Raw genomic sequence first — 15,519 nt, 5'->3', positions numbered from 1 at the left:
ACTTATTCTAAAACTTATGTTTCAGTGTGTAGTTAGCAATATTCAAATCCAATGTATCATTAAAATGTGGTTTGCAATATATAAGCAATAGCTATAATAAAGCCAGGCTTTCAAATGCTGTAGACTATTCAAAAAGTCTCATTTTCTGCCCTCACTCTTCCACATCAATCCAGAAGCAGCCGAGCTTGTTCCCTCAGTGTCAGCAGAAGGATGGGTTTGCAGAGGGTCTCATCCTGCAGCCTGAGGTGGAGTAAAATTTTCATTTCATTGCTATGAATTAAATCCCTAAATAATTTAATTCAGTAGGTATTTGCAAAAGGTCAGATAGATGTTGGTAGTCTCAGCAGTTCCAGGAACAGTGCTGCTTTATTAACGCGGCAGGCAAAACGTTGTTTCTATGGATTGTGCATAAATAGTGTTTACGATTTTATTTTAATTTCCTGTCTCTGAGCAAGCTGGATGCAAAACAACATAATAGCTGAAGTTGTATGCTAAGTTACATGGGGAAGGCACCGTGGGCAATAACTGAGCGCAGAACATGGCTCTGGGTGCTTGAAACTCAAATGCTATTTCCAATTTAAAATCATTCTGTAAAGAGATCACATTTTTCTGATTAAAACCTTGAGAGTGGTTATATTTAATATCCACATCTTTATTCCACGCAGTACTCAAATTTAATCTCTGTCTAATAAGAAATTTTTAAAATGGTATTGATTCAGGTTGGAGAGGGAAGCATCTCCAATGGGATATTTTCACAGAACAAAATAGATTATCTGACTTCTCCTGCCTGGCTCCACCGAGCACCCAGCCTCACCCATACGCTGCACAGTGAAGAGATTGAATTCCTTGCTTGGTAGAACAATAATTACAGCACTAAAAGATTTTCCTGCGTTGAGTTTGTTTACAAGTATGTGCAATTGGAAAAATAGTTCCAAAGTTAACAAAATCCCCACACTCTGTAATGAAATCTTTCAGTCTGTGCTCATTTTTTGTGCTGTTTCTGCTCTTCTGTGTCTCGTGGCTTTTATTTTGCTGTGTGCAGTACCAGAGCAGGAACGACTGAGAATGCATTTGTGCAATGTATCCCTGCTGCGGGCGTTGTTCCAGGCCTTCAGTCTTATCCCTGTGCTCCCCAGGGTGGTAATTTCCACGTGAGCCTTCGAGGCTTAGCTCACATCTGCCCTTTATGTGCGTGGGTGCTCACAGCTGCAGGGAAGAAAGCTGCTTCTCTGTGCTTGTTCTATTTTTTTTTTTTTATTTAAAACAAAGATACACTTAAATGATGGTAATTTATCATAGATTCTTGCCAGGTGAAGAATGCTTTCCATCCACATTTAAAGTCATCAATATTTATTTTCATTTTATTTAGAAAAAAATAATTTTACTTAAAAGCATTATTTTCACACAGACAAGCCCGTTCTCCCCACCCCAGAATGCTTGTACTTGACTATGGCACCAGCATGATCTTGCCACATCTTAGCTCAGCTAAAATATTGTGAAAAAAATACTTCAGATGTAACCGAATGATTTTGATTGTAAGGCAGAGATACTGAAGTGAAGACTGAAATACGTGTATTTGTGTTTGAGGAGAATCTATTGGCAGCTTGGAAATTTTCGGAGATGCTTAGATGTGTAGCTGAATACTGAGCTAAACTGTTGATGTTAAGGACACCAATGTTTTTACAGGAGAATTTATGACAAATAGACCGTCTTCTAAGGCTTTTTGTAAAGTCCCTTATCTTCAGAGAGCCCTCTTCCTCCTTTGTACTTTTGAAGGGAAAATGATATAAAGCTCAGACAGAGACAGCATCCATGAAGTTCTCACAGCGTTTACTGTCAGCTGAAGTGTTTCATTACCTTGGAACTAAATCATATCAACTAATGCCACAGCCACTTCCCAAGACCAGACGATGTCCACTTGAATTTCTGTGGGCCACTTGTAGCCCCTTCTGATGCAGCTCAGGGGGGTGCAGACACGTTCATGTGTGTGTAAGAGCACTTGGAGAGCGAAGCCCTTGTCGTCTTCCCCTCCTCTTCATCACCAACCTCTCCTCTAATCACAGGCGGCTTCTGCTTGGTGCAGCAGGTGAAAGTGGCTAGAAAACCCATGCGGAAACGCTTGTTCATGAAGCAGTATATGATAGGGTTCACACAGGCAGAAGTGTAGGACAGCAGGTGGATAAAGGAGATGGGAGCTCCTGAGAGATGCAGGTCTGCGGAGGCGGTGTCAAATGCACGCCAGGCGTTCACGCTGAAGATGGGAGTCCAGCAAATGAAAAACAAAACCACTATCACCATCAGCATGCGGATGACAAGTTTCTTGGCCATCAGGTTGGCAGAAGAGCTGCTGCTTCTCACCCTGTCTATTTTGCTGTTTCTCATAGCAGAGAGCTGTTGCAATGGCACTTTCCTTTTCCTTTTGGCTTTGTGCAGGTAGCACCCATCTCCATCCTCGTATTTGGCAATGCTGGTACTTCCTTTTCTTTCTGTACACATAAAGGAATGCTTAAATGATTGGCAAAAGGTCTCTGAACAGTGTCTCAAATTACAAAAAGAGTTGGTTCTAAGCCTAAATGGATAACATAACTCACAGCTGAACAAGACAGAGAAAGCACTGTCCCAGTTTTGCACCACTCATGTATCAGCTGCTCTGTCTGCTGGCCCGTAGTATTCTCACATCATAATTGCACACAAACTGATGCAACAGAAGACTGTTTGCTCCAGTGTTTGCTTAAGGTAGTTTTTGAAATAATATGCTGCTATTCTAATTTGACAATTTTGTTGTGAATTTTACTGACAGAAACGGTCCTAATCCACGGCCTGAAAATTATCCTGCCATTTCTATAACAATTTTAAATTTCAAGCATCCCACCTAGAACAACTGCAAACAAACCATAGGTGGAGAATTACTGGCAAGAGAATAATGGAATCACCTCAATCAACAAATAAACGCTCCTGGATGAAACAGATTATAACCATCATTTTTACAAATAGAAAATTTTGCTTATTGTGGCCTCAAGATGACTGCTCACATCTTCATCTCTAACTTAAAAAATAACTGAAATGCTTTGTTACCTCTTGAAGATCTTCTCTGGCTGGTATCAAATTTTATTCCTCTGTAGAGCTCCAATGAAATGAGGCCATATGCAACCATCATTATTATCCCAGGTATAAGAAAGAGTATGAGCAGCAGGAAGGTGTACCTAAAGAATCAATAGATGGACAGAGACTGGGGAATAGTGCAAACCTTGTTGTTGTTGTTTTTTCTTAATACGTTTCTGGCCTTGCAGAAGCCACAGGAGTTGGTCCTCAGAAGTGCCCCTGGTACTGGTTTCCAGTACTGGGCTGAGATGTAGCTGGTGTGCACTTCCTTCCCATGGCTATGGCACCTATTGGAGGGATGGTGCAGCCACCACTGCGGTTCCCATCCCTGGGTCTGTGCGGAGCCCCTGGGGCTGGAAGCCTTTTCTTTGGTTGCACATCAGTGTCTGTCGTTCTCCTAAGTAATGCACTGAAGGCAGCTTCTCTAACGTGACTAAAAAATGGGGAAACCATTCCGTTTAAACGTTCAGGAGCCTACATCTCCCCTGCTCCTTGGAACTTGGGTACCAGCTCATTAACACATCTTAGAACCTATAGTGATGCCTTGGAAGAAAGAAGTTTGACCTGCATCCTTCCTCCTCACCTGCACTCACACTGACAAACTCCTGAGGCTACTGAAAGCACTGATACGACTTTAATGTGAGTGGCGCATACTTTAATCTTGTTCCTACTTCCAACTGACCTTCAGGAGTGAAAAAAAAACAAATTAAAATCTTACATCTTCTCAGCACCAGTTTAGGTATTTGATCATCGTGCAAGGACACAATGTCAAAATAATATTGCTGCTTGATGGTGCTACTGTTTACTTAGCCTGTCTGGAGGTGTACCACCTGGAGCTCTACCGCTCCCCTCATTTCTCTTACCCTCTTCTCTACAAATAACCAAAAAGGCCGAGTTCTCAGGAAGGGCATTTGCAGTCTCTCCAAGGTTTCAAATTCTACTTATCTGCTTCAGAAGACATTCAGACGCAAATGTTAACAGGCAAGGTAGCACATAGAAGGGAGCTTGTGTGTGTTTTTTCTGAGATCAATGAAGATTTCTCTGAAAATATTGAAGTTTATGCTTAAATGAGTTAAAGCAGAAGTATTCTGACTTGATCAGTGACAGATGCTTTCTTTATAGCAGGGGCTTAGCAGACCAGTGTGAGAATCATTGCCATGTTAGGTGTTCTTCCCTATGACAAGGCAGAAGTTGTATAAGAGTCAAAATGTAAGCAGCTTAAAAATGAGATTCTTTTTCTATAAATAATCTTGAGAGAAGTGTACATGTTTCCTGATGGTTAATGCTTAATTTTCAATAGGCTTAATGCTACCATGAAATCCTGTTTTCCGCCAGATAATTATGCATTTGCTTAGAGTTAGATAAATCTTACCAAGACTGCTGAATGACATCACTTGGCCAAAGGAGCCGACACATGTTGGCTGTGCTATTGTTGTACTTGGTGAAAGGGACCAGCTTGCTGTAAATTGGGTATGGCGACATGATGGTAAAAGAAACACACCAGGTAGCAGCAATCACTTTCAAGGCGTGGGATTTTGTCTGCCAGACCCTGGACTGAAGAGGTTTGCAAATGGCACTGTACCGCTCCAAAGAGATGGCAACCAGGTTGAATGTAGATACGCTTACAGAGATCCCTGCATGTAGAAAACAAAGTAAAAGGTTATTCTTGTGTTTAAAATGCTTCTGCTGTTTTCAAATAATCTTGCTAACTTTCTATATAAAAGTAGAGAAAACACAAATACAGCAAGCTAGTCTTAAGCGAAATTATTTATAAATAACATGCTGATTAAATTAGTGAAGAGTGCATAGAAATTGGGTCTAGGTCTCCATGCCGACTCTCCTGCTCATTGCTCTAGTGCCAGCAATCCAAGAGAAAAGATTCATTCATTCAAACCATGAAATTCTGAAAACAGAAGCAAGGCACTTTTCCTTCTAATTCTTTTTCCTACTGTGTGGTTTATGCACCAGAGTTTCATTTGTGATGATCAATTGTGTTTCATTTCAAATCAGCATTTGAAATAGAGGGATTTTGCTGATGCTCTTTTAACAGAGTGCTGCAGTCCCTATTCTATTGCTTTAATTTTTTATTTGTCCTGCTAGCTTGGTGATCTGATTTCCTCATTCAACTGAATTAAATATTTCCATTTTAAAAAATTAGATGCTAATGGAGTTAAAAAAGTAGAAGAATCTTTATCCTTCAAGTATCCTTAATTTCACTTGCTCACACATTATGAAATATAATGCAGTGGTCTGTATTTCTGTCACTGAAGCATCTCAGTTTACTACTGCAGGATTATAGATATTTTTGCTTGATTTTACAACAATTCTTTCAGTATGTGAACTTTAATTTTTATGAATGCTCTGATGTCAGTCAAAATGTAAAATACTGGTGTCTTAATGTTTTGCTTTACACAAATCATATGTAATTGAATATGTCTTCTTACATCTTACAATTGAAGACTGAGAGCATACATGATAGAATGGTTGTCAGTGCCTATTTATCAATAGAAGCCTCTTAACCTGAGTTGCTAAAGGGAAATATCCATGTTCTGATTCTTAAAATAAGACACCTTCATAGCTGAGACGTGCAGAATCAGAAATATTTCATTGGATTTTTATAAACTTATAAATTGTGAAATAAGAGAAAGATGACATTGCTTAGGTAAATTTTTACGACGTTTATGGCAGTAATTCATTATAACTGTTTAAACACAGCCTTTAGTTGTACTGGTTTTATCTACAAAAAGATGTTGATTTCCCATTCCCAGTTTAGGTGCATACTTTCACATTACATAAAAGTTCTCAAGGGCGTAAGTTAAAGGTGCACAGTGCAGACTTTTTGAAACTCCTGGCTCAGCCTCCACAAACAAAAGGGGTACAGCACAGCATACAGTGGTGTGACTTCCTGAAGTCAGTCTGTAAGAGCTGCATCTGTACAGCCTGCACGTTGTGGTCTACTGCTGACCTCAGATCTGACCTGATCTGTTCTTACAAAGCCCTTGCTGTAAAATCCAGTTCTGCAAATAGTACCTACTTCTGCTTCTGACTATTTTTGTCCTTTCATGTACCACTGCTAACAAAAGATCTGTGTAGTGAGGACTATACAGACCGTCCTTTCTGATGGATGATCTGGACACTGCTAATAGTTCTGTCAGTGGTAGGTAAGCAACTGTATGTGCCAGGTTCCTCGTTAAAGATTATTTGTACAAAACACTTCTCACTTCACCTGATACGGTAAAACACTTCTGTGTGCAGTTAAAATTAACCGAGTATCTCTGTGTTTTGCTGGAAACCAGATCTATAAATATCTGCCCTATGGAGTTGTTTCTTGATGATTTTGGTAGCTGTTCAATGGCAAATAGAAGAAATAGATAGAAAGGTCTTTAATGACCTTCTCACATATCCCAGTAGTTAATATTCAAAACAAGAGTAAACTTCCAAGACTTACCCATGAAGTAAGTGGCAGTTTTGCAAACAGTGCTCCCAAAAATAAAATCTTTCAGCAGGTTGGGAATAAGGGTGAATGGCATGCAGAAGAGGCAGAGCATTAGGTCACTGACTGCCAGGGACAGCAGAAATGTGTTGGTGACTGTTCTCATCTGTTTGTTTCTTATCAGCACAGTGATGACCAGAATGTTCCCCAAAACACTGAGCAGAAATATCAAACAGTACAGCAGGATCCGGATTATCTGATGCAAATCTGAAAATAATCACAGAGAGAAATCAGGTATGAATTATACAGATCATAGACTATTATATGATTCATTCTTTAATCAGTAGGTAAACCCTTTCAAAAGCCTGCCTGGTTTTAGTCTTGCTGAGGTTTATACCTTTTTACCAATCAGTGGAACTTCTGAAATTCTTAAATGTATTTTGATCTACCTCAATTGAATAACTTTAAGATAGGACACATACAGTGCACTTCTGAAGAAAAATACAACTTTTGAAAAGCATGTTCTGTTCAAACTGCTTAATGTGCACTGCTCATTCACCACAGAAATTCCTCCTTTCTTGTGAAAGCATGAAATTATACAGCGATCAAAAACATTTTATTGCAGTGATGATTATTTCAATCCCATAGTGTTTTAATTTCATATTTAATATCTTTTACATATGATGTCAGACCACATAACTTCAGTGCTACGGATTTTCTCAGAGTCAAAATTGTGTTTCTCCATGTCCCTCATAGAGCTGTTTACATTTTGTACCCAATATTCCTACTGTCATTTTTCCATTCTAACTCAGTTTTGTTCCATCTGGATGTTTATCTTGGAAAACCAATACATACTGAAATCTTTTCTGCCTGTTTCTCATCCTAACTTATCAGCAAGTAGTTGATTTTGCATTCCCCCACAGAAAAAGCCTCTGGCTGTTTCACTCCGTGCTCGCTTCCAGCTAGAACTCAAACTGCCTGAAAGATCTATTTTCTATACCTACCTTTAGAAGAGTAAGGTGGATCATCCACACAGTAAAAAGTCTCATTTTCCAAGAGGATATCACACAGCAAAGCAGTGATATTGGTACTGTTCTCAAGGAAGCTAGCATCAACTATTTCCATCCTTCAGGATCCACAGGTTAGCTGCTATGAAGAAGGCTGGTTTGTAACTATCTGCCCATTCTTTCAGTGAACAGATATCTTCTGAATGAAGTCTTCAAGAGGAATATGAGAGAGGCAGAGGTGCAAGTAAGCTCTTTTACCGTCCGTCAGGAACACTCTGGTCAGGCTGAAAAAGATTTATGCCATACGAGGCAGTTTAGAAAAGCAGGGCAGGCACGCAGACATACATTCACACATATGCACACATGCACACATCCCCTCCTGTACTTTTTTAGATCCACCCTCTTCTGTTACTGGCCTACTGTTGGGATTATAAACAGACTAGAAAAAGATTACAGTGTTAACCCCTTGCAAGGTTGCTTCTGCTCACGTCTCTGCAATATTTCTCAGAGGGAGGTTGCTGTGCCACAGCCAATAAATCACAACCGGTGAATGATGAGAGTGATAAATCCGTCTCTCAACCAACACCACTTAAAATGTCCAGAGGAACTAAATAAACAGGCACAGAAAGGAAAAACAACAAGTTTTTGCATGCCTTACATGAAAGTGATTTTTTCTTCACATTTTTCAGAACAAACTGAAGACTGGGTATGTAACTGACTCAGGAAAACAGGAGCTGTTACATCTATCTCATTTAGCAAAGCGCTAACTTTATACCGAAGATTTTCGTGTCCCTGATCCAAAGCCCAGTAAGGCCACAAATGCCAGTGTTCTTGGATTGAACTCTATGGACATAACCCATTAGAGCTGTTGGCTAATATAAGCAGAAGCCTAGACATATTTTCAGTGCAAGGGCTTCTATTTGAATTGTAAACTCGAGCTGATAAAATACTGCACATTAGTTACGCATTAGTGCAAAATGTAACCTTGACTGTTTAAAAGAAGCCCTTTCCTCTCAGTTCTGCTTTGTGAATACGTAAACACTATCCTCTCTGGTGCTCCACAATGTCCTGGACTTTCAGCCTAGCAGTGGATTTAAGATTTCTTTTTAAATACACAGGACAATAATAGGTTCCTAATAGCAGGTTCCTAACCCCTTTAAGTTGATATACAATGACTGAAAGTCCTGGATTTCTTCTCCACCCTCTCCGACTTTGGCTTACAGTGCCATATCTGGAAGGGTTATGCAGGAGAGTAGATTGAAAAGTTCTGATTTCTAAATTATCTTTTCTGTAGCAATTTTATTATAGTAATTTCCTTTACATACTCTTGCAGTTGTATTGTTGTTGGTTTTTTTTGTTTGGTTTGGTTTTAATCTGAGACAAAACAGGATCAAACTTGCAGACAGGGTGTGCAAAATGTCTCATCAGAAGGAAACATTCAGTCCAGTAGAATTCATTTCCAGCCTCAAAGGTATATCACACAGGTAGGAAATTAATCCTACTTTTATCTTTCTACTTGTTGCTTTCAAAAAATTATATTGAAGAAATAAAAGTTGAATTTTGTCTCCATTTTTGCAATAATTGACCACTAAGCTTGAACTTTAAGTGCTGAACTCTTTGAAAAATCTTGCTTTCTTTTAGCTGCCTAATTCAGCTTTAATTTTTTTGTATATTTTAAGGACTGCATTGATGGATGCTATTAACCAACCACTCTCTTAAATGACAGATTTGCCTATTTAATTAAACACAGATTTCTTTTTTCAGATTTAGTTTTGAATTACAGCTCAGATTATTTTGAATAACAGTTCAGATTTGTTTTGAATTGTTCCAGTATTTCAAAGTATTATAATATCCAAACATCTGAGTGGCAGGTAAGGCAGGCACTGATTTGGTGGTGGTAATCCACAGGAAAAGCCCTGGATGCTTTCTGGAAAGGACTTCTGGATTTAGATTGCTTTCTCACTCCTCAGAGACAGCAAGATGCAGAAATTCTAGTCTAAGTTGCCAAAACTTCTGGTTAACAACTTCTCTTTCCTTTGAAAATTACTTCCTATAGAAGGAAAATCAATAACAAAACAAACTCAAACCAAATTTTGTAGCACATATCTGCCTTCCTAAGATGTGCCTTGCTTTCAGTATCTGTATCTGAGTCATTTCATTTAAGTTTTTAAATTTTAGAGCAGTCATAAGGCAGCATTCAGTCAGAATGATTTTGAGCTCTCTCATTTTTTCTGTCTGAGACCTTTGCATGTCAAAAGAAGCTATTATAATTATTTTCAATTATTATAATACTCTGACCTGCTGCAAACCACAGGCTGGGTAATTGTGTTTAGCAATTCCTTTACTGAATTAAATAACCTGTAATGGAGTTAGAGTCCTTCTGTAAGCAAGATGTCAAATTGTTGTTCTGGGCTTATTTTTAATGTGGAAAAGATCTTTCTGGTTTCCTGGCACCTTCTATTAGATCTGTGTTAGAGAAATGATTGGATGTGTTTTCAGTTTCGTTTGTGTTGACTGGTATTAGCAGTATTTCCTTCATTACTTTTTCCCAGATGTATTGCTGCTTGGAGTTGGATTCTTTCTCAATTCATTTTTCATCTACAGCTTTTATACTGGTTATACCACTGTACTTTTGGGGTTAGTTGCTGGTGTTCTGTTGAGTTATACATTGTTTTTTCCCTGTGCCTTGAGGAAGCAGCGGTGTATTAAATAGAAAGATGATGTTTTCTTTATGTTGTTAGATATAGACTGAGACTGAGAACTTATCGTCTGCTGGGCTTCCAGATTTGCTGGACTAGATTTCCAAGCGTCATCTACGAAGAATCCAGGGAAGAATAGGATTGAGTTGTCTCTCAGTGCATCATTACAGCGAATTACCATTCTGAGCCAACTTCTCCATAGCTGTCATGACTTTACCATGTCTGAAGAACGTGAGGTTAGTTATTCATTCCTTGTGTATAAGCTGTTTCATAGCTTCCCTGAGCACTGTGGCCCAGATCTAAACCTTTTCTACTTCATGTACAGTTTTTCATGGATGCTAACATATGATGATAAACCAAGGATTTTAATAATGAAATATTGAATTTTTGTGGGTTTTTTTTTTTTTTTTTCTTTCTCTGTTCCTTTCCTGATAATTCCTGTAATCCTATTTGCCTTTTTTATAACTACTGAAAATTGAACTGATGTTTACATGGAAGAATAATATTGTAACTACAGCAATCTCTTTCCTGCATAGTGATAACTAGCTTAGAGCTCTACAATATTCATGAAGAATTATGTTTGTTTTCTACATTGCAGTGATTTTTATTCTCCCTGCTTTATCAGAAAGAGCTTCCTGCATCTCTTCATAGTCAGCTTTTGCTTCTTCTCTCCTTGACTGATCTAGCATCAGCAGAAAACTCTTTCATCTCACTCTTTTTTCCTTTTTTTTGTGGTACATTTCTAAAAGTGGTGAATGGCTGAGGCAAGGCTTCCTATGGGGCTTCATTCATAATTCCTTTTCACATCTATTTTTTATGTTGTTCCCTGTTTCACTCTGACACAATGGCCTCCTACTTGTCTATGATGTCTCTTTACTACTGAAATACCACTTCCATGATTCTCCTGGTTCTTTCTGGCATCCAAATCCATGCCAGGTTTGATCCTTCAGCATAGATTAGTATTTCAAGACTATTTGCAAACACTGATTGCTGCATACGTTGAATTATCCAGGGCTTGAGAAACTCCTGCTGGAGAAGCAATGAAGATACAAACCCAGAAGTAATACAGCAGCTTAGTAACATGGGTTATGCCCTTAGCACAATGTAGACAATGTTCCACATTAAGGAAACAAAACACAAAGCCTGAAGCATTCATGAAAGTTAGGACTGCCATTTAAAAACTCTGTAGTGTAGACCAGGTGTTCAGAGGTGTATGTGTTGCTACAGTACCCACTAGATTTATTTCTGTGGATGCCAGGTTTATAAACTGGCTCTTCATCTCAAAGGTTTTCACTGTAACTCTGTTTGAATATTGGCATTATGTTTGCAAGAGGTCATATTTAATAATTTTACTATTTCCTTTAGAACTTCTGGATGAATACCATCTGGTCCTGGACTGAGCTGGATTCAGTATCTGATGGCTAAATTGCCAGACTAAATGAGTAAGAATTTGCTATAAACTCAACTCCCTTTTTGGAGTTGATTTCTGCATAAGACATACTAAAATCAAATGTTTTTGTTTTTCTAGGCATTTTTTGCATAGATTTACTCAAATGTACAGCCAACAGTTTCAATATTTGGACAGTTTTAAGTTGCATTTTGAACATAATTTCTCTCTAATACATTTGACTAATTGCATGATGATAGATCAGTCTGTCTCCGGCTGATCAGTACCATTTCATTGTCTCCCTACAAGCTTTAAGAAAGATAAAGGAAACTGTTTCAGTGAAATGCTTGCTAATCATGAATGTTATTTTATTATTTAGGAGAGACAAAACTTAAATGGTTGTTCTATCGTACCATTATTTGGGATGCTGGGAATTTTAGGCAAGAAATTCCTTAGAGTAGGCTGCCTTATTAACTACACTGATTTATTAATAAAATTGGCTTTGATAATTAAGAAATAATTTAGGTATCATAGCAGCATAATGAATCTCTGCAGGTAGTCTAAAGAAATGTATACAATGTTTTTCCCAATATTTGAAGTAGAGAAGGCCTGATTACTCCGACAACAAAAGGACCTGTTTGGTTTTTTTTTTAATTTTAATTATATATTTTTTTCTGCTATGTCACATGATGAACACACTAGTTTAGCAGCCAAAACAGGTAGTGTGTTCTATCATTTCCTGCTATGTGTACCATACTTTTCTTGTCCAAAATCAAACAGCATCAATTTACATTTTCCTCACAGGTTTTCTTGAAGGATAAGCATCTGTTTTCTTCATTGATTTACCAAAGACCTTTTCTTATTCTAAACAGAAAGTCTACTTCTAAAATTATGAATTTGGAAAAGCTTAGCTCTATCTTCTATGGTACCCACAAACAGTTTTGGGTTTGTTGCCAGGTCTTTCATTTGTCTTGGTAAATGAAATAAGATAAATGAATTAGAAGAAATACATATGGAAAGTCACTGTCTAGTTCTGTGCTCAGAAGAGTTATGCTGGCGTAAGGCTATTGATTCTGTGAAATTACTCTCACAAACTACAAGGAGATTTGAATAAGGCCACACTTTTGGAGAACTCATGAAATTCTCAGAAACACATCTATTTTATAACATTTATTTAAAGTATATTACATTCAGGTAGGCTTTTTTTCAAGGTGATCTGACCTTAAGCCCCATTAGGTTTTTGGAATAACTGCCGTCAAGACCAGTTTATTTAATCATCCAAACTTACCAATGTAAAGGTGAAAAACAAGCATGATGACACCTACAAGGTAATGATACAACAGTTCTTGTCAGTACTAAACTCCCTAATAAATCTCAAAAGCAGAATAGACTATTGAAAAAAAACCCTATGTGTAACAATCAAGAACTGTAGTCTTTAATTCTCCCGTGAAGACCCATAATAGTCATTATTTTTCTACTGCTAATATTTTTTGTTAGTAGAACTTAAAGAAAGGTACGAAAAAGGTTATTTATTTTAACTACAGTCACTAAGATTTTCAATTTAGAGACAAAAATTGAAGCCTAGGAATGTGAAGTGATTTGGCACAGGTCACTCAATGGACCAGTGTAAGTGTTTATAAAAGAAAATAATCTCTTCAGGCTCTTTATGGCCTTCCCCTGGATCTGCTCTAGCAGCTCTATGTCTTTCTTGTGCTGGGGGCACCATGCCTGGATGCAGTAGTCCAGATAGGGCCTCATAAGGGCAGAGCAGAAGGGGACAATCAACTCCTTCACCTTGCTGGCCACCTCTCTCTTGATGCAATCCAGTTGGCCTTATGGGCTGCAAGCACACGTTACAGGCTCATATCCAGCTTTTCATGGAATCATAACATCATAGAATTGCTCAGGTTGGAAAAGACCTTATCATCGAGTCCAACCACAACCTAACCATACCACCCTAAGAATCCTCCTCTAAATCATGTCCCTGAGCACCACATCCGAACTGTTTTTAAACACATCCCTGGGTAGCCTATTCCAGTGCTTAACAACACTTTCAGTAAAGAAGTGTTTCCTGATATCCAACCTAAACCTACCCTGACACAACTTAAGGCTGTTTCCTTGTCCTGTCACCTGTCACCAGTGACAAGAGACCAACCCCACTCTCACTGTAAGCACCTTTCAGATATTGGAAGACAGCAATAAGGTCTCCCCTCAGCCTCCTTTTCCCCAGACTGAACAGCCCCAGATCCTTCAGTTGCTCCTCGTAAGGGCATATTTTCCAAGCCCTTCACAAGCCTTGTTGCCCTTTTTGGACCTGCTCCAGCACCTCAATGTCCTTTCTGTACTGAAATGCCCAAAACTGAACACAGTACTTGAGGTGAGGCCTTAACAATGCCCAGTACAGGGGCAGGATTACTTCCCTAGTCTGGCTCACCACACCATTCCTGATACAAGCCAGGATGCCACTGGCCTTCTTGGCCACCTGGGCACCTGAATATGCTAGATCATATTCAGCCAACTGTCCCTCAGTACACCAAGGTCCCTTTCCATCAGGCAGCTTTCCAGCCACTAAAGACATCCACCAGACCCCAGAAGTCTTTCTCCACGGGGCTCCTCTAAGTTCTTCTGCCAGTTTGTACTCACAGGTGGGATTGCCCCAGGGTAACAGAGGTGTGTTCAGCCTTGGGAAAAGAAGACTGAGGAGGGATCTGATTAGTGTTTATAAATACCTAAAGGGAGGTAGGAGGCAAATGCATGAGGCCAGGCTCTTCTTGGTGGTGCTTAGAGATAAGAATCACCAACCCTGTAGGTATTCAAGGAACGTAAGAGGTTGTGTTGAGGGACGTGTTTCACTGAGAACTATTGGTGACAGGCAATTGGTTGGACAGTTGGAATGGATGATCTTGTAGGTCTTTTCCAACCTTTGTGATTCTATGATTCTATGAAAACCTGAACATAAGGAAGTTCCATAGAACATGCAAAAGAACTTCTTTGTGGTAAGGGTGATGGAACACTGGAACAGGTTGCACAGAGAGGTTGTGGAGTCTCCTCCTATGGAGACATTCAAGACCCATCTGGACACCTACCCATGAGATCTATTTTAGGGAACCTGCTTTAGCAGGGGGATTGGACTTGGTGATCTCTTAAGGTCCCTTTCACCCCCTGCAATACTGGTTCTGTGAGTTTGTGTCCCGACCCAAGTACACCTTACACTTGGCCTTGTTGACCTTCTAAAAATGTTAGGGGATGTGTGTCTCATTTAGAAGGCCTTTTTACTATTACTACTGGTTACAACATAGATAAAACATCAATAAATTCCTACCAGCAATCTCCAAAAGAAATAAAATAATCTCCTTGAAAGAATCCAAGTAGAATTTTTGATTGAATAAAAACAAAAGACTATATGATGTTCAGAATTTTGCTGTTTTTCCGTTGTCCTGATTTTGCATGGAAGGATTGGAAGGGTACTGAGATTGTGAGATAATGGACTGTGCTGCTCAAGTTCCAGGACTCCTAGGATGAAAGTGTGATTTTAAGTCAGATTTGTGGCTGGGTATTTTGCTGTACACAATTAAGTATTCTGTTGTTTGACTCTTGCTCTTTATATTGTGATAATCTCCAGGCCCTATTTATTTATTTATTTATTTATTTATTTATTTATTGCTACACTGAAACTCTGCTAGCTAGCAGTTTAGACTAATTATTGAACCAAGTAAGAGGAGGTACAGGGAGACCTTCATGAGAGAAGAGAACTTGCAGAAGTTGAAGTTCTGCTATTGGTCTTAACTTGTGGAATTTTTATATTTATTTGCAAATCAGCCAAATTATCTTTGCATTTTGGACTGCAGTCAGTTATTTATTTATTTATTTATTTTTGAGAAACAGAGTAAC

The 15,519-nt window shown here is 38.8% G+C and overlaps 1 protein-coding gene across 1 annotated transcript; it reads right to left on the bottom strand.

Annotated features, from left to right (window-relative positions):
* Window positions 1–1,815: 1,815 nt before the first annotated feature.
* Window positions 1,816–7,280, bottom strand: CCKAR (cholecystokinin A receptor). Its single transcript, XM_090140110.1, has 5 exons — window positions 7,214–7,280; window positions 6,551–6,802; window positions 4,475–4,736; window positions 3,076–3,203; window positions 1,816–2,486 (listed from the first exon to the last, which is right to left on the bottom strand). The coding sequence occupies exons 1-5, from the start codon at window positions 7,278–7,280 to the stop codon at window positions 1,960–1,962; spliced, it is 1,236 nt and encodes a 411-aa protein (XP_089996236.1). The 3' UTR covers window positions 1,816–1,959.
* Window positions 7,281–15,519: the final 8,239 nt, after the last annotated feature.

The sequence above is a fragment of the Phasianus colchicus genome, chromosome 4, assembly GCF_987193195.1.
Source record: "Phasianus colchicus chromosome 4, bPhaCol1.hap1.1, whole genome shotgun sequence".
Lineage (NCBI taxonomy): Eukaryota > Metazoa > Chordata > Aves > Galliformes > Phasianidae > Phasianus > Phasianus colchicus.
The sequence above is the reverse complement of the archived record's forward strand: the minus strand, read 5'-3'. Positions and strand labels throughout refer to the sequence as shown.